Here is a 26681-nt window from a genome sequence, read left to right on the forward strand (position 1 = left end):
CTAATTTTTGAGATGACCAAAATACAGATGTTCTCAATTTTAATTTCAGGAAAGAAGCCAACGTTCTACAACAATGACAACTCCTTTACTCCATGTAGTCAGCTTTGGACTCCCTTCCCCTTCTGCTGACAAACATCAGCAACGTACCAACAACTCCCCCACCCCAACCCCAGAGAAAACATTTTGATATTTGGAGACATCCCCAAATGTTCTCCAGGTAATGCAACAGATTGCTTGATCAATGAGCGAGACACTAATGAGCATCTGAAAAGATGTGAAGATGTTATGCAGAGAAATAGCGAAGTTTTTAATCTAGAAGAATGTAAGCATATGGTGGAGTGAAAAAAATGTTGAGGGACATGTACAAACAATTAGAGAAACCCAGAAACATTTTTACCTCATTTAAAGCATGACATAATAAGCCATGATTTTATTTTACATTAAGTACACATTTAAATATAACAGGATGAGCAAGATGTTAAATCTTCATTCATGCTATTGAATACATATTTCCTGAGTATATATAGACAGTTTAAATCTTTTGCTAAGATCCCAAAACTGCTTTTTCATGCATAGTGGTTGTAAGATTAAAAGGTAAGGAAAATGTAAGTATGTACAATCAGCTATTAGTGATTGAATCACTTTTCTAGACAAATATTTAAACAGACTGGTTGCTAGCTTTAGATAATGTACACCTCTGCAGTATTTGTAAATAGTCACACCATAATAACTGCTTTGAAGACAAACATGCTAAGCTTTACAACAGTAAAGATGGGTATAAGTTATGGAGTACAATTTCTAATATGAAGTATAATTTCTATTAATACAGATTCTAGCTTCGAAGGCAGGAGGGGATAGACATGTACAAATGCTAAGCAGCTGAAATCATAGCTAGGGACGCAAATTGAGAAATACTACTGACCAATATTTAAAGTAACTTAGAGAAATCAAATATTATTAACTGTAATTTGCACTCAATCACTACTTTGAAGAATGTTGCAATTCTCACAACTGTAAACCATACCTTGCCAGATGCATTAATATTAATCGAGTTAAAGACTTGTTCAAATTTCAATCTTGATAGAATTGTGAACATAGAATCCGTTTCCACTGAAGCACACTCAGAGATACCATGCTACCTCAAACACCAAACATAAATAGACGTGATCATGGAAGTATAGACTTAACTGTAAGTATTAGTCAAAAATGGGACAATTTGGCAGGTGTATGTAATGGTAAAGTCCAATCCAAATTTTAGGAATGAATGTTGGTTTCAAATTATTCACAGTTCATTTTATTGGACTCCACACCCAATTTGCCATATTATCCACTTATCATATATTACCAATACTTTCCACAACTTGTTGATCATCTTTTATGTTAGAATTTATAGATGCCTTGGAAATAAGTTGGTAGAAACCAAAGTTATATAAGATTTTTTTTAAAACACAGCTGAAGTAGTTCAGAATCATATAGAAGATTAGGAGCTGCATGCATTGTCCCTTAAAACAATATGGTGTTGCATTTCACTTATTTGAGAGAAATAAATATTTATGCTGAAATTGAACATTTCACAGCTGAATTCTTCTTTCTATCCTGTGCCAACATACACATCGCTTTTCAATTTTAATTGATAAATTATGATGGACATGACTCTTTCAACATTCTTAAAACAGAATATTTTAACTGCAACCTTAATGTTATGAAAAACGTGCGATTGCAGTTGTATCCATCAGTGTGGCTGGTAAACCATGCAAGTATTGATTTATGGATTTCAGAGCCAAGCAAGTAGCAGTATTTCCTTTACACACTAAAATTTGAACTACAGGATTATTTTCATAATACTTTAATAATGCAGTTAGTATGCTACTTCTTTACATAATTTTGTTCCTTGTAACATTAATTATCTCATTTATACAACAGGTGGCATTCCAAGAGAGATTATCAAAGCCAATAATTCAATCATACAATGAGAAACATAGTTAGCACTTGTCACCCAAATGAGAATATCAATATATTAAAAGCTTTTGTGTGGCCAACAATGATTTATAACAATCATGCAAAAGCTTTCTACACTATCTAAAAGTAAAAAATAATTCGGCCAATGCAAATAGACACTTGGCCTCTATCTAGAAGTACTTTACACATTTCTGATCTAAAAATGTCAGAAAAATCTAAAGCAATCACCATGTTTGATAAGAAGCACATTTAATGGCAAAGAAAGCACCGTGTTCATTTTGTGCTTTGACTGTTGCAAAGACGTCACTTTCTTTTTCCATTAGCTAGCTTCTATTAAAAGTAATTTTGAGCTTTCCTCACCCAAAATAGAAAACAAATTATCAAATTGCACTGTATGAACTTAAATCTGAAATAATGCACAAACAATGGAAGGTAACATAGTAAATGTAAACATTGATGTGAATGCATCATGCAAATGCCCCCAACCATCATAAAATTTAAATGGCACATTAAATGTATTACAAAATAAAAAGCTATTTTTCCCCTTGAAGAATATACAATAAACTTTTTTTTTAAAAAAAAAGACAATATGAAAACCAAGAACTTAAATTATTGTTCATGCCACAATGGACTGAGAATAAAAGAACTCTAGCATTAAAATATGGAAGAATCGAAGAATTGTTTCAGATCAAAATGAACTACAACTTTGTCCAGAGTCAGATTCTGCACTGAATGCTTCCTGTTCACAGCTTTTTATTTCACTTGGATAACTGCTCTCATTGAAGCTGTCTACCTGAGTTGATTGACAATCAAAATTGCTGACATCAGAACACGAGCAATTGACAAATACTTCCTCCGTTAATTGTTGTTTCAGTTCCTCAAATTCCTCTACTTGGAAGATATTGGTCTGTCCCAGTACAAAGTCACAGATCCTGTTTAACCAAAAAATATTTGTTACAAATTTAGAGCACTTTAAAATTTTCCCAGTTACCTTGTTTGTAAGAAACATTCATTAAATTCAGAAGCCAACGGTTTAGTTAGTAACAAGAGCAAACAGCTAACTAAGATGACCAGAAACTTTCAATCCCCAGTATACACACTGCAAGGGCGGCATGGTGGCTGAGTGGTTAACACTGCTGCCTCACTTCCTGATGAAGGGCTTATGCCCGAAACGCCGAATTTCCTGTTCCTTGGATGCTGCCTAACCTGCTGCGTTTTTCCAGCAACACATTTTCAGCTCTGCCTCACAGGGGCCCAGGTTCGATTCCAGCCTCGGGCACCTGTCTGTGTGGAGTTTGCACGTTCTCCCACTGTCTGTGTGGGTTTCCTCTGGGTGCTCCGGTTTTCTCCCACGTGCAAAGATGTGGGGGTTAGGTGAATTGGCCATGCAAAATTGCCCAGTGTTCAGGGATGTATAGGTTAGGTGCGTGAGTCAGGAGTAAATGTAGAGGAATGGGTTTGGCTGGGATACTCTGAGGGTCGGTGTAGACTTGTTGGGCCGAAGAGCCATTTTCCACACAGTAGGGATTCTATTTCTAATTATTGTATTACATAATTTCAGAACACTACATTTGAGCTCAACAACCCTGGGAGGAGGAAGGACGAAAGAGGAATTTAAAAAAAGCACCAAAATCGATTTTACTATTTAACAATAGTCACGAAATGTGTTGATCTGGTGAGAACACGAGCCATTGCATAACGCTGCTGAATGACTCACTCGTGTTCACTGCAATGATTCACATCTGAAGCTTAGTCAAGTTCAAGAAAGAGCTTACAGAAGCAACAAATACAACATGAGAATGTACCTAAAATTAATTATTTTTGAAGTAAACTAAAAAGTATGTGGTATACTGCTCAAAATGTAATCAAAAACACAAAAAGAAATTACCAGAATTCATTTTATGTTTAGCACTAAAACCCTCCACAATTCACATTCTGGGGTCATAGGAAGTCACGCAGGGGAAGGAGGTTTGGGAAGCACTGACCAGTAACTTTGCAGGCAGCAAGGAAGTGTTACGGCTGGAGAAAGGAAACAACTTGCCCCGTGTATGGAAGAGAAGCAACTTGAATACAGAATGAAATAGGGAGAGGAGAAACAGTAACTATTGCCAGTGATATCTGAGATGTCAGAACTTACAAAAACTTCATGGATTGAAAGAATCAGTCATAGATCTTCCTGGAAAAAAACTGTTTCCTGAAGTGAAAGGGCCGAAGAGAACCAGTTATTAAAGGAATTGAAGGCAACATGCTAATTAATGCCTGGGAAGGAGTCAGAGCAACAAAAACAAGTATTTTCCTGGGACAGAAGAGGTAACACTCTTGATAAGCTGCTGCATTGTGGTAAGCAAGCAATGAAAACCTCTTGCAGAAGCAATATCCCGAAGTAAAGGGGTTTAAAAGTAGCACAGGCTGTTTTAAATAGACAGCTGGAACAGGGAGCTACATCTGGTAAGGTGGCAAGTTACAGACTTCAGGTCTGCAAAAGCGTAATTACTTTTGGAGGAGTAAGAAAATCTAAAGGATCAATAACGTTACACCACAAACTTGAAAGAGAGAAGATTGTTTAAGAAAGCAACTTTAGAACACTCAGCAGAGCTTCGAAGGCAACCCTGCACAAGGATCAAACCCTGGACACTTGCAGAAACAATTGGTTGGAATCCCAGCTAAATTCCACCTTTAATTGGATTGTAGTCAAGTTCAGCTGCAAGACTTAACTAGTTTACTTGAGGGGTCTTAGTTTGTTTGCCACATGCAATGAAGTTGAAATCCCTCAATACTTAACTATTTGTGAGATTTCTTAATATATAACTGAATTAAAGATAGTTTGCAGGGGATTTACCGACAACACATCCATATTCTGAACATGTCAAAACAATAAAGATTTTTTTCTTTCAAATCATGAGCAGTTACTGATTTTAACAATTGATAACAACATAAAATGTAGTACAATTCAACAAGTCTTCTTTGGTCTTACTTATCATAGATGAGCCCATCAATTCCACTCGTCTTCAGTATTTTCCTGTTTTCAGACTCATTGGTATCATCGCCCCAACAAAAAATGACCAAATCTCTTGACTTGGCTTGCTGGATATAGTCCAGGTTTCTTAGCAAGTCCTCTGTGTGAACATTGATTCCCTTTTAACCAAAAACGAAAAAAAAAGCTTTAACCAGTTGAAAAAAGGTCATGTTATTTGTAAGCATAATACTAAAAAATAGTATTCTTCTGCCAGCGTATAATAATGTGTACAGGACCAATCCCTACCAGAATGTTTTCTGACTGCGCAAAACTCATCGCAATTGGTGTGCTTCGGCAACGGAGATCCATAAGCTCTGGATAGACGTTAGAATAACCTTGGGTCAAGAAAAGAACTGGATACTTGTTTTGCTTCTGTCTGATCCTAGAAGGATAAAATTGATCAGTATTTAACTCAGAGAACCAACATATTTGTACTTCCCTTTCTGCTGATTTTGGTAAGAGGACTAATAGGAAAGAGGAGGCAACATCTGGTGCTTTGAACTTACTTCACTGGGACTTTCAAGTTGTAGGCTCAGACTATGTTGCTATTGTATCATACTGTACTACTGCTGGCAGGAACAGTTTGTCAGGGGCATTGAGGCTATGATATTGATGCAACACCTTAAAAACTTACTGAACTGCCAGAGCTACTAACAAGTTTTAAAATGAGATCAACTTAGTGTATAAAGTTGAGAGTCGCCATGTCTATTTAAGTGCAATCCTTTGCTAATTCTTGATGCTGTGACTGCATCAGCTACAGCTGGAATTATAGCACTATTATCTAAAGTCTGGTTGAAGATTTGTAGCTCGGGTGTCCGTTGTTGTGGTTCTGTTCGCCGAGCTGGAAGTTTTTGCTGCAAACGTTTCGTTCCCTGGCTAGGGAACATCATCAGTGCTATTGGAGCCTCCTGTGAAGCGCTGCTTTGATGTTTCTTCCGGTATTTATAGTGGTTTGTTCTTGCCGCTTCCGGGTGTCAGTTTCAGCTGTAGTAGTTTGTATGTGGGGTCCAGGTCGATGTGTCTGTTGATGGATGTTCTTGCCGTTTCCGGGTGTCAGTTTCACACACAACACACACAAACGAAGCTGCATCAGGACACTATTCAAAAGAGCCACAACACACTGCAGTACACCAGAACTGCGAAAAGAGGAAGAGGAACACCTATACAAGGTATTCGCCAAAAACGGATACCCACGCAACTTTATCACCAGATGCCTAAGAGATAGACCACGGAACGAGGACATGCCACAACCAAAAGGACTAGCCACACTACCATACGTCAGGAGCGTCTCAGAACTGACAGCCAGACTACTGCGACCCTTAGGACTCATAACAGCACACAAGCCAACTTCCACACTCAGACAACAACTCACTAGAACAAAGGACCCAATAGCCAGCACGAGCCAAACTAACGTAGTCTACAAAATACCATGCTAGGACTGCACAAAACACTATATAGGACAAACAGGAAGACAGCTAACAATCCGCATCCATGAACATCAGCTAGCCACAAAACGACACGACCAGCTATCCCTAGTAGCCATACACTCAGACAACCAGGAACATGAATTTGACTGGGAAAACACTACCATCATAGGACAAGCCAGACAGAGAACAGCCAGGGAATTCTTAGAGGCATGGCATTCATCCACAAACTCCATTAACAGACACATAGACCTGGACCCCATATACAAACCACTACAGCTGAAACTGACACCCGGAAGCGGCAAGAACAAACCACTATAAATACCGGAAGAAACATCAAAGCAGCGCTTCACAGGAGGCTCCAATAGCACTGATGATGTTCCCTAGCCAGGGAACGAAACGTTTGCAGCAAAAACTTCCAGCTCGGCGAACAGAACCACAACAGCACTATTATCTTTTCACTACACCCACTGTTCAAAATCTTAGACCAGCTTTTCATTTCAGTCACCAAATCCTACCACTTTTATTGAGTCTAAAATCAATGGATGCTGATAACCCTTCTTCGCTACTTTATACAAAATAAAGTTGCAGTCCAACAGATTTATTTGGTAGCTAACTGACAAAGGAGCAGTGCTCCAAAAGCTAGTGCTTCCAAATAAACCTGTTGACCTATAATCTGGTGTTGTATGATTTTTAACTTTGTCCACCCCAGTCCAACACTGGCACTTGCACATTATTGTATAAAATAGTTGAGAGGCAGTGTAGGTGGACTGTGGCATCACAAGGTCACCATCAGATCTAAATCTAACATCATACAACAAATTGTATTGAGCAGTTATGGATCCGACCTTCCCCACCACTCCTGTTTTCTATCTGCTCCAGACGTACAGATGTCTTGATAAATTGGACAAAATCAGGAATCAGTGTCCACTGGTTAAAAGATTAAATGCTTATGCAAGGTAAATGGCTAGTGATTTTATAGAACCATAGGGAAGGAATGTAAACATTATTAGCAACGGTAATGGGAGGAAAAAAAATACATTTTCTTAAATATTTTCAGATATGGCAATCAGAATATACAACATAGAAATAAAAATACTAATCCCAAATATCAAAGAACAAACTTACATTGAACAGACATCAGCAACAAATGAGGAGAACACTATTCTTCGCTTAGATGCATTTTCCAAGATGCATTTTAGGATTACATCAATAGCTTGATTCATGTCCAAATAAGTTGGCAAATTGCCCTCCCAGGTACCATCCTGTTAACAGGAGAAAACAATTTTTCTTGTTGTTTCTATTGACAGCCAATGCAGATAAAAATAAAGTTTGACAAACAAGCATCACCGAAAGTGAAACCTTCAATACAATGGTCTACCATATACATTGGAGTATCTTGTATCCATTGCCATGCCAATAATCTATTGAAAACTAAACAAAGCTGTACATGTATTTGACAATTTCCTCCTCCCATAACAGAAGAGTGCAGACTAGCAATTCAAAACTGCATTGTTCAGGCTAATTGTGCAGAACTGTGTTAAAATACCACGCTACAGCCTTGTGCCTGTTGGGTTACTATTTTGAATTAACATCCCTGAGGGATCAACAATCTTGAGGCTATAATTTTAAATCTAGATATAAAAGCAGTTAGTAAACAATGCATGAAAGAATGGTCAGGATACTTGCTCTTCAAATAATGGCCTAGTGGTATAATTGCTAGTCTATTAATCCAGAGATCCAAGTAATATTCTGGGGACCTGGGTCAAATCTCACCATGCCAGATGATGGAGTTTGATGTTAATTTAAAAATTAAGAGCATAATGATGATCATGAAACTGCTGTCGATTGTCTGGAAAACCCATTTGGTTCAAAGTTGTACTTCAGGGAAGGAAACCCGTCATCTTTACCTAATCTGGCCTTGGTGTGATTCCTGACCCACAGCAATGTGGTTGACTCTTAACTGCCTTCTGGGCAGCAATGCCTGTATCCCATGAATAAGTAAAAAAAACCCATGAAAATACCACCTCAAACAATACTGCATTCTCCTCACACCTCAATGGATTGTTATCCTATATTATCTATTTAAGATTTGAGCTTGCAATCAGCTGAGTCAGAGGCAACAGTGCTACTGACCATCCTAAATTATACCAACACTTGCTAATTCACTACACCTTGTTATAGATTGAGGGCCTCTCCTTTCCAGTCTATTGAAAGTCAATTAGTTTTAAAAAAATCAAAACCAAGAATGGGCATATGTGTTAGTCTTTGAAAGTGAAAGGCTTTCTTAGAACTCAATATCAACAGATTATGACAACACTCTAATAATGACAATCAGATCGCTGCACCAGTACATTACAAAGATTGTGATGCTGTGCGACTTACCTTTTGTTGATAAGGCCATTTAATTTCAATGTTGAATCCAATATGCTCAGGCACACATCCCAAAACCTAAAAAAGAATAATATTTATTTCATGCTGAAATTCATCAGTATTATTTGACCCACAAAAAAATAAATTTCACAAATATTTCCCTGTAACAACCTATTAAAATAGGATGAAACTTTAAAATGCAAAATATGGCTGCTGCCAAAAGATGGATTTAAACATAATTCTTAGGGAAATAAATCAAAATGAAATATCAATGGATGAATTAAGATCCCGCCAACAAACAGCTATTTTTATTCCACTGACATATCACCTCCCAACTCTTATGTAAAACTCTTCAACGGGAGTGGAGAGGGTTTAGTGTTATCACAGGATTAAAGTATGAAAAAGGTGCAAAGTTACCGACTAGATATTCTACATAATCAATATTTTGTACCACAAACTGCGTACCTGTTGCAAGGAAGGAAATGGTTGATTTTCTGAAGCATCATTTTCATCATCCACTGAATTTTCTGAGGAAATTAAAAATTCAAAGAACTTAGGCAATTTAAAAAAAACAAATGAGATCATATAGCTCCATATAAACTAACAGATAAGCACAATGGTTAAAGAAAGCTAAACATATAAATCTTAAACTAACAAATTCTACAAGGCTTTATTTTCCCAGTTAAAGGTCTGTTTATCTTTAACCCTTGTTAGCATCACAGAAACCAGCAACAGCTGTGGTAGGATGGCTGATATTTGATTAAGTACACATTTATTTCAGAGTATAATTCAGAGTTTGCAATAAGTAAGTGAGATTTGTATTCCTCCTCTCTAATATATAAACAAAAATAGATGGAGATAGAAAAACCAAAATAATGCTTCTAAATTCAAAGCAAAACCAGTCTTGTCAGGCATGTAAAGAAAACTTCAAATTACTCAGAAAAGAATTAAGCAAACATTTAAAAACTGCTTTAAAAAGTAGATTTTTTTGAAGATTATTGCAAGATAGCTCTTAAAAGATATCAAAATACATTACTGTAATTATTATAAAATCACAATGATATGTGGAACTTTGGAAACTTTCCCAAGTCAATATATACCTTTGCCACCATTCACCTTCAAAGCAGCCACATGAGCCAACTGAAAGATAAAAATGGCAAGGGAGTGTGTCACTTATTTGTTATGTACAAAAGTATGAATGTAGCAGTTCACTGCTGTGTCCAACCTTCTAAACATTGTCACAACATCCAACTTTATTTGTACACATATAAACACAGGCTTGCTCACATGTCTAAAATATCTGCATATTATGTTTGCGATTTTAGAGAAGATTTGTAGCTCAGGTTATAAGTTTATTCGCTGAGCTGATAGATTTGTTCTCAGACATTTTCTCACCATGCTAAGTAACATCAGTGAGCCTCCGATGAAGCGCTGACGTTCTGTCCTACTTGCTATATATCTGCCTTGGTCTTTTGTGGTGTGTGATATCACTACTGGTTCTTTTTCTGAAAGGTTTGAAAATGGGGTCCAAATCGATATGTTTGTTAATGGAGTTCCATTTTGAATGCCAGGCCCCTAGGAATTCCCGTGTGTGTCTTTGTTTAACCTGTCCCAGGATCGATGTATTGTCCCAGTCGAACTGGTGTCCCTTTTCATCTGTGTATATGGATACTAGTGATAGGTGGTTCTGTCTTTTGGTTGCTAGTTGGTGCTCGTGTATCCTGGTGGATAGTTTCCTACCCACCTGTCCAACGTAATGTTTGTTACAATCCTTGCAGGATATTTGTATATGATGTTTGTTTTGCTGGTTGCTGGTACAACCAGAAGCTGTTTCAGCTCTGATAGTAGTGGTGGTAGGTTTGTGGGCTACCATGATACCTAGGGGCCAGAGTAGTCTGGTCGTCATCTCAAGAGACGTCTTTAATATATTGCACAGTGGCCAGAGTCTATGGGCGTGTTGTCTCTTGTTTAGGCCTGTTGTGTAGCAATCACTGGATTGCGTTCATCAGGTACACCTTGTTCCTGAATATGTCATATAGATGTTTTTCCTTAGCTTCGTGTAGTTCCTGGGAGCTGCAGTGCTTTATGGCTCATTTAAATAATATCCTGATACAGCTCCATTTGTGGGTGTTGGGATGACTGCTCTTGTAGTTGAGTATCTGGTCTGTGTGTGTGGCTTTCCAGTATATGCTGGTCTGCAGCTCTCTATTGGTTTTTCATTCTACTGTGACATCTAGAAAGGAGAGCCTGTTGTTGTTCTCTTCCTCTTTGGTGAACTTTATACCAATAAGGATGTTGTTTATGTGTTTGAGGGTTTCTTCTAATTTGTCGCGTTTCGTGATGAGGAGCCAAAGCTTGGGCTAGATCATGGGAAGGCTGTTCATTCTAACCTCTGCATAACTGCTTCTGCTAAGCGTCCTGATATTGGTGATCCCATAGGTGTCCCATTGATTTGTTTGTAGATCTTGTCATTGAAGGTGAAATGGGTTAAGGGGCACAGGTCTACTAGTTTGAGGATGCTGTCCTGCTGATGGAATTGGTGCTGTCAGGTGTTTGCGCCATTGGTTCTTCTAGCAGTGAGGCCAGGGTTTCTTTGGCGAGGGTGATGTTTATTGATGTGAATAGGGCAGTCATGTCAAAGGAAACCATGACCTCGTCGTCCTCTACCTTGGTGTCTTTGATGATGTGAAGAAATTCCTGGGTGGATTGGCTTAAGTCTTCTGCTAGGTGTTTCAGTTTGTGTTGCAGTTCCTTTGCTAGTCTGTATGCCGGTGTACCGAGAAGTGAGATTACGGGTCTGAGGGGCCCCTTCTTTATGTATCTTTAGTAATTCGTAGAAATGGGGTGTGTTGGATCCTTCAAGTTTCATTCTTTGGAGGTCTGTCTTGTTAATTTAATCTGTCTTGTGAAGTTTCCATAGAGGATACTGTAATACGGTTTGCGATCTGTTAGTAGTGTGCTTGCTTTTTCAATGTATTGTTCTGGTCAGGATGACAGTCATGTGCCCTTTGTCTGCCAGTACGATTACGATATCTCTATTTTTTTTCCCCCTGAGTCATGCGAGGGCTTCCTTTCCAATGTGTTGAGGGTGCTTCTTTCTTTCTGTTTAGTATTGGTGCTACAGTCTATCTGAAGGCTTGCTGGATTTCTTCTCTAAGTCCATTATCTTTCAGGATTGATTCCAGTGCTGCTAGGAATCCTTTTTGTCCATGTCCCTGTGGTTGAAGTTTATCACTCGTACTAGGACAGCTTTTTCCGTGTCTGAGTGTGGTTGGTCTGACAGGGTCTTTATCCAAGTGTCTGAATTGTCCGTGTTATTGCTGTCATGAACTTAGCCAGTTTTTCTTGTAGGGCTAGTCTTTTCTTTGTCTCAGGCCACTGTTGTTTAGGGTTGATGGCTTATTCTAGCGTACTCATCCATTCATGGTCAATCGTGTTAATGTAGAGTTTTTTTGGTGTGAAACTTCTCATTCATATTTGTGGAGTTGGTTGTGGGCATCATTTATCATTTCTCGTAGCATCCTGCGGCCGTTCTGTTGTGCTGTTCTTCTGGCTTGTGGGGTGTTGAAATGTGTCAAACACAAACCACCTCTCAACACCCCATAAGCCAGAAGAACAGCAGAACATCCTGCAGCCAAAGACAAGGTGGGAGTAAGGGTTAAGGGGTAAAATAGGTGGAGATAGTGCACGAGGAGAGAGAAAAAGAAACAATATCTTGCTCATCAGTGAACTGTTGTGAAGACTGAATAGTTCAACAGTTTTGTTGTTCCTTTCTTATTCAAAGGCTTTTTACTTTACTCCAACATCTCTATGGCAAATCATTCTCTAAACAGGTGAGACTTCTAACCGGTGTTCCCTCTAAATGTCTTTTTCATGCATGCAGTGCTCTCAGGTTTGAACTGACAGTGACTTCTGAAACTGGAAATCAATGCTGCATTCCACATTGGCATGCCGATCTTCACATGTAGTACGTCAGAGGGGCTGAGTGAGCGCTGAGCCAAAAGGGAATGTTGCTTCTAACCCTCTAGTAAAACTACCTTTTAATCCATACTTTTCTCCTGGTTGTTATCACTTGGCCAAGACTACTGCATTGAAACATGCGATGATTCTATCAACGGTTCTGAAGAAGCCATTGGACTCAAAATTTTCAACTGTTTCTTTCCACAGATGTTGCCAGAACTGAGTTTTCCAGCATTTTCTGTCATAAGGTACCGAGCTCTGAATATTATTGCAGAATGAGCACATGCAGATTTACAACATTATTACGGCAATTGTCCCACCAAAAAATATTTTATTTACTGTAAATTGTTTTGGAACATTCTGGGATCACCGGAGTTGCTTTCACATGAATGATTTTAACAACTGCAATCATGTTTATTATTTGTGCTATACTGTTACATTATATTCAGCCAGATCAATCTAGCATACCTTGCTTTCTCTGTTTGTCATTAAATACATAGCTGGAATGTATAGTACTGTTAGATATTCTTAACTATATCATTTCAGACCTTTAGTAGCTGCAACTGCTCAAATGTAAGTTCCTTTACTGGAATTTCAAATAGTTCCGAAGATTCTTTGTCCATCTTCTGGAAACAAACAGAAATCGAAACATGAGTAATACTACTTCAAAAAAGTCAGAACTATTGATACAGAAGATTGAGAACTGTTTTAAAAAAATCAAATCACAACAATTAGAGACATGAACATCACACTACCACTTAGAATAAAACAGATTCTACTTACAGGAACACTGTTTTAGAGCATTATTATGAATGAACTGAAGTGGATAATGATTTTTCAATAGGGTAACATTTCTACATAATTTTCAAGCTATCAAATGCAGTTGGAATACTTGCGTCGAGGTTTTCACCAGCACAGACAAGAGGGAAGAATTTAATAACAGTCTAAATATAAATATTAACTTTGCGCAAAGAAATGGCCTCCTTTACAGAATGCTTGAAGAGACGCTTACGATTCAGTGCTCTAACATGAAAAAGATTTGTAAATGATTTTATCAACTGCTGTCATGTTTATTATTTGCGCTGCAATGTTTCATTTTATTCATTCAGGTCAGCCTAGCACATCTTTCTTTCTATTGCTATACTCTCATAATATTATATAGGGAGTCCATTCACACTTTGCCTCAGGTTTCAAAAGGAAAGTTGTTACAAACATTGTTTTTTTTTCATCCAATTGCAATAGCAAATACACTGGAATTCAGGCCAAAGCTCCCTTCAATCATCAGAGCCTTAACGGCACTTAGTAACATTCCATATTCATACGAGATCGAATTTTCAAGATGATCAAGTTATAGACAATTTTACTGGATAGACTGTCATTGGGGGAAACATTACAATACCAGGTTATGGTCTAACACATTTATTTGAAAGTACAAGCTTTTGAAGCACTAGGCTAGTTACCTAACAAAGGAGCAGTGCTCCGAAAGCTTGCACTTTCAAATAAACTGCTGGACTACAACCTTGTGTTGTGAGATCTTTAATTTTGTCCACCCAAGTCCAACACCAGCACCTCCACATCACTGGGGAATATAGCAAGATTATTTTTAATTCCTGTAAGCTTTGTAGTTATCACCAAGGATACTTTATCTCTTGTCATTCTGGGTTAGATTTAAACCTGTATTCTGCACAGTAAACACACTTCAACACATTGAACCACGTTAGTGCTAGATCATGCATCACTTTACTGATTTCCAAACTCAGCAATTAAGGCAGCATCTGTACATAAAAGACAATGGGGTCAACATTTTAGGTCAATTACCTTTCATCGGAAACAAACGGATTGTCACTTAAAACAATAAAAAAACAGAATAAGTGGATTTAATCAGCTTCAGGTGGAGCATCCATCTGTTCTTGTTTGGCAGAATCAACAATAAATTAACCAAAGGATTGTAAGCAGACCTCCTGAAATAAAAGTGAGAACTACAAGCCCCTAGGACCTATAATAAACACAAAACTGGAACTGATTCACCTACTAAGAAGGAGACACAAAGTGGCTGTTACCTCAACAGTCAAGGCAACAAGTTACCCTGAATAAAAGAATGTTACGTGTGTTATGCTTCACTGAAACTCAGGCCCAACAAACAAAAATAGAGAATAGAAAACTTATTGCCATTTCACAGCTTCAAACCTAGAATGTTTCTTCAGCAAAAACATATTTGTAACATTTCCTATTAAAAAGTGAGCTCACAACTTCAACCTGCATAAGTATATTTCACACAAAGTTAAAAAAAAGTCACCCAGCAAGGTTGTATCTTTCATACCGCACTGAATGAAACTGACAGGATTTGGTAATGTTCACAATATACAATGCAGACATATAGTTTCCAATATTATCAGCCGGTTTCTTTTTCTTCAAAATAGACAATTCAAGAGAAGAAACTTCACATACCTTTTTCATTAATATACAACAGGTGAGATCATGGTACACAATAGGAACATGGTCTTTTGAAAGGTGGACATCAAACTCTACAAAGGCAGCACCCTGAAAGAAATCAAATGCATAATTTATACTCTAGAAACTGTACTGGTGGAATTAAAGTTCTGCGATCAACTTATCAATTTCACAATAGCTTGCAAAAGTTTTTAATAGATTTGATTTCTATTTAATTTGTTAAAGTTTAGCGATTGAATGCCTCATCAATCTATATCCTACACGGTTCTTTGGTGACAAATTGCATGCACAGTCACAACTTCAGATACTCAGAGCAAGATAAACATCCAAATTTAAACCCTTCAAATGTAGAAGCTACCTTATTTTACTCATATTCAAGTGTATTTTTCTCCCTTCATTCTCTTACAACATCTTGATGCCTGGACTTCTCTTCCCATCAGTGAAATACCTAACTTCTGTTCAACACCTCACTAATGACTCAACCAAAAATCAAGAAATTACAGAGAGAAAGTACTATTTAAACACAAGTCTTATCTTGTCTCATATAAATGCTTCAATGTTTCCCAATCAGTTACTTAAGTAAACATGGTAGCATTTTGCACAAAACAATGGACCAGTGCATTGCTGATAATTGACACAGGAATGACGGACACTTCAATGTACATTGAATGAGTTAGGAGCAGGAGGAAACTATTTGGCTCATCGAGCCCACGTTGTCATTTAATAAGACGATGGCTGATCTAATTGTAATCTCAGCTCCACCTCCTGCCTACCATGAAACCCTTCGCTCTCTTGCTGACCAAGAATCCACTCTGCCATAAAAACAAAGTCTTTAGACCTGCTTTTGAGAAAGGAAGAAATAAGGGCATTCCTTATTTTTAAAAAGGTGACTATTAGCTCTTGATTCTCCCGCACAAAAATAAATCCTCATACCCAGAATGCCAAGACCCTCGGTTTAAAGTTTGTAGAGTTTAAATCAAATCACTAGTTATTTTTCTAAACTTGAGCAGTTACAAGTCTAATCTGTCCAACCTATCTGCCATTTCAGGTGTTATCAAATAAACCTTCTCTAAACTGCAAATAATTTTTTAAAATTGCAACAAACAGTAACATTTTATTGCCGTTTCTCCTTACTTGGTCTACCCACATACTAGCCTTGTATGATACATGGAACTAGGACATCTGGACCCCTCTGCGTCCCAGAGCCGTGCCAACAAGATTTTTGTAAACATTCTGTTAATGTTTACTTGAGTGACTGGAACAGTTAGCCAAAGCTTGGTTTAATATTTCAGCTGAACAACATTGTCAACAATATAGTATTTCCTCAGAACTCAACTGCAGTGTTTCCCGAGATAATGTGTTCAAATCTCAGAGGAGAAGTAAAGCTACAACCTAAGTTTCATAAATGAAATGATCTGAACCAAATTGACACAATCGGAAACACAAGCAAAGTCATAATGCACAGAGTGTCAGTACAATGCAATTTAATTCAATCACCAAAATTAAAGTGTGACAATTCTAACTTGGAATGTAACTCAAATAAAGCAACAAAGATACAGAAACCAATTCATATTTCAACAGGCTCCATCAAGTGATCACTACTTCCTATGGATAAGTGCCCCCAACAGTGTCGTTGGACAAAATTCATAATCATCCTCAAAATACTGACATCATTTAATCAATTCTTTTGTTCATTTCCTTTAATTCATCCAGGTCCATTTTTATGCGAAAAGTTTGCGAAAAAGAAGACCACTTTTATGGTCTAGAGATTGTGTTTTTCATAAAATTTGATGCCATGCCTACACTAGTCTCCTAGAGAAGTGTCAAGGCATTATTAAAATTTTTTAAGCAGGTGTCAATGTTGTTAAAGATCATCACATTGAAACTCTTGAAAACTAGTTTCAGTGATATGGCTGCGTTATTTGATATTCCTACAACTATCCTTCTCCACATGATTTAGGAATATTGTAGTCATGGGATCCAAAAATAATAAATATAGCACTGCCAAAATTTTTATTAATCTGATGTTTCAACTCAAATAATTGGCAGTTCGCAATTATTGCCTTGAAAACATCTGATTAGAAGACACCATATCAATAGCAGACCTTTGGCAGCCTAAGTAGACATTTCTTTTATCCTTCCCTCCTTCATTGGATGAGGGAGTCACTGGCTAGGCAGCACTTAATGCCCAGAGAGCAGTTAAGTGCTGCGGGTCTGGAGTTACCTTTAGGCCAGACCAAGTAAGGATGGCAGTTTTCCTTAAAAGGGCATTAGTGAACCACATGGGCTTTTCCAGCAATCAACAATGGATTCAGCATCATCATTAGATCCTTAATTCCAGATATTTATTGAATTCAAATTCCACCATTCTGCCGTGGTGTGATTCAAACCCAGGTCCCCAGAACATTAGCTGCGTCTCTGAATCTGCTACTAGCATGGGAAATACTCGTGGTAGCAGGGACAACCCACCTCAAGATTAAAACATTACTTATCTTGTGATAAAGAGGCATCAGGGCCAGACAGATACCAGTATAGCTGGCCACAATAGGTCACTCTGTCATTATAGACAAAGCATGCCCCAGCTTGGCGATCATCCCCACAACCAGCACACAAGCTATAAATCTTTATGTAAACTTTGAATGTCTTGAAATAGCTTTAATAAAGCATCTGATCCATTATCCCTTTCTCATTCTAATACCAGTAAAGTCCATGTTATCTTCCAAGCGTCTTAATTCCCCTTAATTTCAGACAACCATAAAAAAACTGGAACAGAAATAGGCCCCTCGAGCCTCTGCATTCAATAGGATCACGCTGATCAGACATTCAGGATGCCCACTTTCTTGCCTTTTTCCCACCATCTTTGATTCCCTACTGATCAAGAATTGATCTCAGTCTTCAATTTAAACAAGGACTCTGCCCCCACAACACTCAGAGGCAAGGAGTTCCAAAGACAGCCAACTTTCAGAAGAAATTTCCCATCTCGGTCTTAAATTAGCACCCCTTTATTCTGAGACTTTGCTCAATTTCATTCATCATTTCAGGATCTAAAATATGTTTTTTATGACATCCATTTGTTTGAAAAAAAACGTACTACCCATATTGTACCTATAATGTGAAACTAGTTACAGTCTAGCAAGTCATTAACATCATGAGGGTGATTTGTTCTAATTGTTACAACAAATGACTTCTAATAATTTTTTACGAAACTATTTATCATGACCTTGAGTGTCTCATATCTGAATAGCAGAGCTGTTGTATTACATACGTGACTGGCTGCATTTTTGAAGGAAGCTATTGTGTTTTCCCGGACTTTCGCAAGGCTAAAACAGAATGAGAAAAATCAGCACAGTGAAACCTCAATGATGTCTATACACAGCTAATAATTTCAGTGATAATAGGCAAAATAAATTAATATCCTAACAGGCAATACACATGCATTTAAAATAGAAACAAATGAATATTCAGAAAACATTATATTGCTGCCTATTGTTGTGCCACCAAAAATACAGAACAAAACATTCAAAACCTTGCATGATTGTTCCAATAAAGTTAAAGGGTCAGGGAGTACGGTAATAAAGTGAAAACCCCCAAGTTTGGGGATATTGAGACCATTTTGATTTTAATTGGCAGAATTTATTTTTCCTTCCATTTCCCATCCAGCGGACTGAATCTAAAGTAAAGAGTGTGGTGCTTGGAAAGCACAGCAGGTTAGGCAGCATCAGAGGAGCAAGAAAATCAACGTTTCGGGCAAAAGCCCTTCATCTTGCTCTTCGGATGCTGCCTGATCTGCTGTGCTTTTCCAGCACCATATTCTTGACTCTAATTCCCAGCATCAGCAGTCCTCACTTTCACCGAATCGAAAGTCAACCCAGCTGATAGGCTGGAAAAATAATGGCATAAGGCTGCAACCAAGGATGGACCCTTGGGTACTGACTGAGGTAATTAGGAGGAAGCAAGGGATTAAACTTGAGGGACTAGGTGAGGAGCTGCCTTGCAAGGAAACTAGGTCAGATAATCAGGAAGGAATGAGAAAGGGCAATCTGTTGCTAAAGGGAATGATAAGTTCAACAAGAGATTGAGAATGGAGTAATTGGAGCTAAAACATCACTGGAAGTTGAAAGTTAGAGAGCACGTGACTGTGGAGAAAGGGACCTTTTCGGTTGGGGGGGTAGGGGAACAACGAAAGGCTGCAGATTATAGGGGAGGAGAGAGGGCATAATTTGAGTGAAGAATTTAGAAAGTGCAAAGAGAGAGGGAACGGCTGGAGGGAATAAAACGAGAACAGGTATGGATGGACATACAAACAAAATGCCTTAGCAGGCGGGAGGTGATGGTGCAGAATTGGGTTGGGGAGGTAGGGTGAGAGATATGCGATTGTAGCAGAACGGTGAGAGAGGCCATGATTGGGCAAAGTGGAAACTAAAGGTTTCCTTCAGGTACTCCAGCTCCTTATAGAGATTTATAAAGTCATGAAGAGCTGATATAGGGTGAACAGCCATGGTCTTTTCTCCAGGATAGGGGAGCCCAAAATTAAAAGGCATTGGTTTAGGGTGAGAGGGGAAAGATTTGAAACTGACTTTTCCATGCAGAGGGTGGTGCATGTATGGAATGAGCTGCCAGAGATAGTGGAGGAGCTGGATACAATAATAACATTTAAAAGGCATCTCAGATCAAGTACATAAATGGGAAGGGTTTAGGAGGATATGGGCCAAATGCTGGCAAATGGGACTAAATTAGTTTAGGATATCTGGTTGGCATGGATGAGTTGGACCAAAGGGTCTGTTCCTGTGCTGTATAACTCTAAGCAGCAAAACTTGACCATGCATTTAACTTGTTTTGCCAGAGCTCTCAATTAAGACAATTTACAAACAAATATGTAGGACTTCTGTGAACGTTCTCTGCACTGCTTTTATATAAAGTGAGGCTACAGGACAGGGAACATATGCACAGATCTAGACATAATTCAATCTTCATTTTGGAGTTAAGCTTGTCTTTGTTTCCATATTTTCTTTCTAAATCCACATTAACAATATGGTTTATAAAATAATGAGGGGCATGGATAGGATAAATAGACAAAGACTTTCCCCTTGGGTGGGGGAGTTCAGAACTAGAGGGCATAGGTTTAGGGTGAGAGGGGTAAGGTATAAGAGAGACCTAAGGGGCAACATTTTCATGCAGAGGGTGGTACGTGTATGGAATGAGCTGCCAGAGGAAGGGGTGGAGGCTGGTACAATTGCACATTTAAAAAGCAACTGGATGGGTATATGAATAGAAAGGGTTTGGAGGGAAATGGGCCGGGTGCTGGTAGGTGGGACTAGATTGGGTTGGGATATCTGGTTGGCCTGAAGGAGTTGGACCGAAGGGTCTGTTTCCATGTTGTACATCTCTATGACTCTATAACAATTTTTAAAAACCCAGTAAATATATTACAATGTAATGTACACACCTACAGCAGTGGTGATGGGAAAGCAAAAGGGCTAAAGGTGATCAGCATGGATAATGGGAGGGGTAGGAAGGGGCACCTCCTAATCATCATCATTACAAAAAAGGACCCCTGTTCAAATTCTCTCTTCCAGTAACAGTGTGAACAAATTGCTGCTCCCATATCCCTACATCCACAGCTAGAAATGCCTTTCATGCAGTACTTGGCCAAGCAGCTCAATTGACTAGATGGCTGTATTATAATACAGAATGAAGCTAACAGAGTGGGTTCAATTTCTACACCAGCTGAGGTGACCTCATGGAAATGTGTGAGGTTATGTACCTTGGTAGGAAGAAAAGAGGCAGAGACTAAAGTGAAGGTGAGAAAACAGGAAACAGCTCTTCTATAGGTTGCTAATTTGGTGCATTTTGGAATTGTTAGCTGCATATCTAATATAAAGAATTTAAACTACTTTAACACTTACTTTGCAGATGATGTATTTCCAGCACCTCTGTGCCCAACGTCTAAAGCCATTTTGGGTTTCCAATACTTGGACAATGAAGGAGACATGTCACAAATATAGCCTTCCAAGGGTTTAATAACAAGGTAGTCAACTATATGTGCAGATAAAGATAGATAGAAGTGGTTAGTAGCTTACATTCCAATTCATGTCATTACATAAGCTATATTTAGGTGCAATCCCAACTGAATTATAATTAAAGACTTCATTTTGTGAGTGAAAGGCAACACCCTCAGAAATTTGATGACATTGCCAGCATCTAGTATGAAAATATTAGACAAAATAACCTTGGATAGTTCCAGTCTTCTTTCAAACACATTCACAGTTTATCTTTTTCTGATAATGTCAGTTGATAAGACAGTTTATGTTATGTCCTTAAACTGTGCTATGGAGCCTTTCACTTCCTGATACCCTAAGAAACTAAATCTTTAGTATACCGAGCAAATAGTCGCCTGTAAAAACAGGAATGAAGGTCCCGCAAGAGATGTAATGGGCTTGTAGCTGAACTTAACAGGAAAAAACATTTGAAGAAAGTAAAAGATAAACAGAAGAATCAAGATTGTTTAGTGTAATAATTGCAATTTATGATTATTGACAGCAAACTGTGTTTTGGGGTGCTGTCAGAGATTATGTCTCATAGACGTTAGAGCCACTGTTTAAGAAGGGAACTACAGACCAATGAACCTGACCTCGGTGGTGGGCAAGTTGTTGGAGGGAATCCTGAGGAACAGGATGTACATGTATTTGGAAAGGCAAGGACTGATTAGGGATAGTCAACATGGCTTTGTGTGTGGGAAATCATGTCTCACAAACTTGATTGAGTTTTTTGAGGAAGTAACAAAGAGAATTGATGAGGGCAGAGCAGATGATGTGATCTATATTGACTTCAGTAAGGCGTTCGACAAAGTTCCCCATGGTAGACTGATTAACATGATTAGATCTCATGGAATACAAGGAGAACTAGCCATTTGGATACAGAATTGGCTCAAAGGTAGAAGACAGAGGGTGGTGGTAGAGGGTTGCTTTCCAGACTGGAGGCCTGTGACTAGTGGAGTGCCACAAGGATTGGTGCTGGGTCCACTACTTTTTGTCATTTACATGCTTGCATCCAAATCATTTATAAGAGGTACAATTAGTAAGTTTGCAGATGACACCAAAACTGGATGTGTAGTGGACAGCGAAGAAGGTTACCTCAGATTACAACAGGATCTGGACCAGATGGGCCAATGGGCTGAGAAGTGGCAGATGGAGTTTAATTCAGAGAAATGCGAGGTGCTACATTTTGGGAAAGCAAATCTTAGCAGGATTTATACACTTAATGGTAAGGTCTGAGGGAGTGTTGTTGAACAAAGAGACCTTGGAGTGCAGGTTCATAGCGCCTTGAAAGTGGAGTCACAGGTGGATAGGATAGTGAAGAAGGCGTTTGGTATGCTTTCCTTTATCGGTATTGAGTACAGGGGTTGGGAGGTCATGTTGTGGCTGTACAGGACATTGGTTAGACCACTGTTGGAATACTGCGTGTAAATCTGGTCTCCTTCCTATCGGAAAGATATTGTGATACTTGAAAGGGTTCAGAAAAGATTTACAAGGATGTTGCCAGGGTTGGAGGATTTGAGCTTTGGAGAGAGGCTTAACAGGCTGGGGCAGTTTTCCCTGGAGCGTCAGAGGCTGAGGGGTAACCTTATAGAGGTTAGCAAAATTATGAGGGGCATGGATAGGGTAAATATGCAAAGTCTTTTCCCTGGGATCATGGAGTCCAGAACTAAAGGGTATAGGTTTAGGGTGAGAGGGGAAAGATATAAAAGAGACCTACAGGGCAACTTTTTCACCCAGAGAGTGGTACGTGTATGAAATGAGCTGCCAGAGGATGTGGAGGAGGCTGGTACAATTGCAACATGTGCAAGGCATTTGGATGGGTATATGAATAGGAAGGGTTTGGAGGGATATGGGCCGGGTGCTGGCAGGTGGGACTAGATTGGGTTGGGATATCTGGTCGGCATGGATGGGTCGGACCGAAGGGTCTGTTTCCATGCCGTACATCTCTATGACTATGACTCGAAATGTTAAGACTTCTGCACCTTGAATCCTCATTTCTAAGAAGTGCAGCCTCAGTTTATTGTCACAACACAAAATATTAACAATAGTGCAAACAATATTTGCCAGTATTTTTGTCCCATCCCTCCCCCAAAACAAAAGCAAGGTGTCAGTTCTGACATTGAGATAAAGGTCACAAAACTCTGGGGTTGTCAACATACATAGCCAGACCCGCCAAAAGCATGGCAGCAAGATGGATTTCAGATTGGAATTTGAGATGTTAAACAACTGACTATGGTACTGATCAGTGACCAAGATGCACGAACCACATTTAATGAACCATCAATATATTTGGAACAGAATAAGAAATAAAACTGGCAAGACAAACCTAAGACAAAAAGCACACTATATGAGCACTGTATTCATAAAGCTTTTAACAACCAAGTTATTGAACTATCAGATAATTACAGTGCAAATGATTTTGAGCAATTTTCTTCCTAAAATAATTTTCCTTATCTAACAACTGACCAGACGTGGTCTGCACACAGTATTTAACTTTGCTATCAATTGTCCAAAACGTGTATTGGAAATCTCCAAATTGAATGTGCTCAATCACAAACTATGACTAGCTTACTAGAGTATGCATGTATGTGTAACATGTGCATCACTGTACAACTATTCACTAAATTCTGCAATTTTAAATACTGATACCTTTCACTTTTCCAATAGTTTGTCTAGAAGTTCTACTCATGATGGGAAGTGTGATAACTCCACTGGATTTTTCCACAATTGTTGAGGACAGAAGGCAGGCTGTTCCAACAAGGCCAGGAAGTGCATCACCTTGTACTACTGGTACACCCAACTCTTCCTGTAAAAGTAAAAAATGAGGTCTGCAGATGCTGGAGATCACAGCTGCAAATGTGTTGCTGGTCAAAGCACAGCAGGTCAGGCAGCATCTCAGGAATAGAGAATTCGACGTTTCGAGCATAAGCCCTTCATCAGGAATGACGTTTCGAGCATAAGCCCTTCATCAGGAATGTGCTCAATCACAAACTATGACTAGCTTACTAGAGTATGCATGTAATTTTAAATTCATCTTCCTGTAAAATACAAGTATGAGTTTGTGCCATATTAAAAACATAAATGACCTAAATTGTTCATGCAGGATAAACTGTTGAAAATGCTTGAGAAAAAAAACAAATCCAGGAAGAATTAAGAATAGCAAAAATGTTGTTCTTGATAATTCATAATCAAGTCTCTAATTTTTTTGAAGTCCTCAAACCATACAACTCTTGCTGAATACTAGTCAATCAAGCCCCTTCTGATTTTCTTGATCATGTTAACTACCCTCTGTATCCATTTTTCCCATAACATTTTGAATTCTTTCAATCTTTTGCACCTAAAAGTACCAAATGCATTTGTGTGGTGGCATTATTCAAGGATGTCACTTTCAGACCTGATCAACTCTGCATTTTTTTGACTTTCATTCCTACATTGCATTTTAAACTTGGCTCGTTTTAATTTTATACATTTTCTTCATCCAGTACATCTGTCCTGGCTCATTGGCAAGTACACCATTTTAAAATTCTCATCTTTGCGCTTAAATTGTCTCACAAACAGGAGACAATCTAGTCCTGATGTAAAAGGACAAACTGGAACAGCATTAAGGATTTTGTCATATTTACAAGTGAAAGCTGAAAATACACAGATTAAATTGGACATAACTAGTGATTGAAACAGAGGTGCAAACAAATCTTAAAAACTTGTAATAGGCAGAGAACCCAGAATGCATGAAGTTTGCTCAATTTGTGGTGTTTTTTATTTACACTGTTACAATGAACCATGGTTTTGGCTTCTGACAGAATGAGGTAGGCTTACCTCAGTGAAGCTGTTGTCAGTAATTAGGGGTTAGAAATTAGGAGGAGTGGAGGGGAGATAACCTTATTTTTCAGGTAAAAACCTTGCCAACAAAAACAATGTTTTCAAATAATACAGCAATTATCTTTCCAATATGAAAGATAGATTATGAATTCTTTCTTTCTACCCAAACTTCAAATCATAAGCAGATCATGGGCAAGTATTGCCACATCACCTTATAAACAAGCTATTTTAATAGAAAATAATTAAGAACAAAAGTCATACCTCAAAGAAGTCAAAAATTAGTTCGAGGTTATCTGGCTCCATTGTTTGAATGCTATACTCTGTCCACTGATTAGGGTCTAAGGCATATCCACACTCTGGCTGTGAATGACGTGATTTGTATCCATTGTCGCTGATTAAGGAGATTTCTAAAGTATTGGGCATTTTCGGCACAGAGGTAGAGGTAGTCAGCAGTTTGTCATCATCTTCCTCCTCCTCTTCAAAACCCTCCAATGTCAGCTTTACCCTTTAAATAGCATGGGCATTAAAGAATTCAAATTTAAAAACTGCAGGATATTCATCTTATATTCACTTCGTATCAAACAATCTATCATTTTGGTCTTAAAAGTTGGGAAAAAAAAAGTTATCTTTTAAAACAAGACTAACTAGCCTCCACATATTGGTTTGCACGGCCAATCTATCAACTGGCTAATCCAAGAAGTTCTAAGATTATTGTAGACTTAATGACATTCACTAACATCATTTATCTTAGACAAGATTTGAGCTCATGGCATATGGGCTTTAGTCTGTAACATGAACATGTTTAACAGAATCATAGAGATGCACAGCATGGAAACAGACCCTTCAGTCCAACTTGTCCTTGCTGACCAGATATCCCAGCCTAATCTAGTCCTACTTGCCAGCACTTGGCCCATATCCCTCCAAACTCTTCCTATTACTGTTTCCATCCAAATTCCTTTTAATTGTTGTAATTGTACCAGCCTCCATCACCTCCTGTGGCAGCTCATTCCATACACACACCACCTCTTAGGTCCCTTTTAAATCTTTCCCCTCTGACCCTAAACCTACACCTTCTAGTTATGGACTCTCCAACCCAGGGAATAGACCCTGTCTATTTATCCTATCCATGCCAGTCATGATTCGATAAACCACTGTTACAATCACCCCACAGTCTCCGACGGTCCAGGGAAAACACCACCAGCCTCTTGAGCCTCTCCCTATAGCTTAAATCCTCCAAGCCTGGCAACATCCTTGTAAATTTATTTTGAACCCTTTCAAGTTTGACAGCATCCTTCCGATAAGAGATAGGCCAAACTTGCATGCAATATTCCAAAAGTGGCCTAACCAAAGTCCTGTATAGCCGCAACATGACTTCCTAACTCCTATATTCAATGCTCTGACCAATAAAGGTAAGCATACTAAATACCTTCTTTACTATCCTATCTACTTGAGACCCCACTTTCAAGGAACTACGAACCTGCACTCCAAGGTCTCTTTGCTCAGCAACAGTCCTGCTCTGATTTGTCTTTCCGAAATACAGCACATCGCATTTATCTAAATTAAACTCCCCTGCCACTACTTGGCTCATTAGCCCATCTGATCAAGATCCCATTGTACGCGGAGGTAACCGTCTTTGCTGTC

General features: G+C 38.6%; 1 protein-coding gene across 2 annotated transcripts in view; it reads right to left on the reverse strand.

Annotated features, from left to right (window-relative positions):
• Positions 1-467: 467 nt before the first annotated feature.
• Positions 468-26681, reverse strand: part of gpcpd1 (glycerophosphocholine phosphodiesterase 1) — a 69809-nt gene continuing 43595 nt past the window's right edge. The window contains exons 5-17 of one of the 2 annotated variants that reach the window (XM_060831819.1): positions 25302-25545; positions 23871-24027; positions 21090-21219; positions 18449-18503; positions 15181-15273; positions 13281-13358; positions 9873-9912; positions 9238-9299; positions 8785-8850; positions 7528-7664; positions 5222-5357; positions 4934-5094; positions 468-2891 (exon numbers count right to left, since the gene is read on the reverse strand). In XM_060831819.1, the coding sequence (XP_060687802.1) occupies positions 2648-2891; positions 4934-5094; positions 5222-5357; positions 7528-7664; positions 8785-8850; positions 9238-9299; positions 9873-9912; positions 13281-13358; positions 15181-15273; positions 18449-18503; positions 21090-21219; positions 23871-24027; positions 25302-25545 (1603 nt within the window). In that variant the 3' untranslated portion in view covers positions 468-2647. The remainder of the gene's footprint in view (positions 2892-4933; positions 5095-5221; positions 5358-7527; positions 7665-8784; positions 8851-9237; positions 9300-9872; positions 9913-13280; positions 13359-15180; positions 15274-18448; positions 18504-21089; positions 21220-23870; positions 24028-25301; positions 25546-26681) is intronic. The other variant, XM_060831818.1, reaches the window with a different exon arrangement.

This window comes from Hemiscyllium ocellatum, chromosome 10, assembly GCF_020745735.1.
Source record: "Hemiscyllium ocellatum isolate sHemOce1 chromosome 10, sHemOce1.pat.X.cur, whole genome shotgun sequence".
NCBI lineage: Eukaryota > Metazoa > Chordata > Chondrichthyes > Orectolobiformes > Hemiscylliidae > Hemiscyllium > Hemiscyllium ocellatum.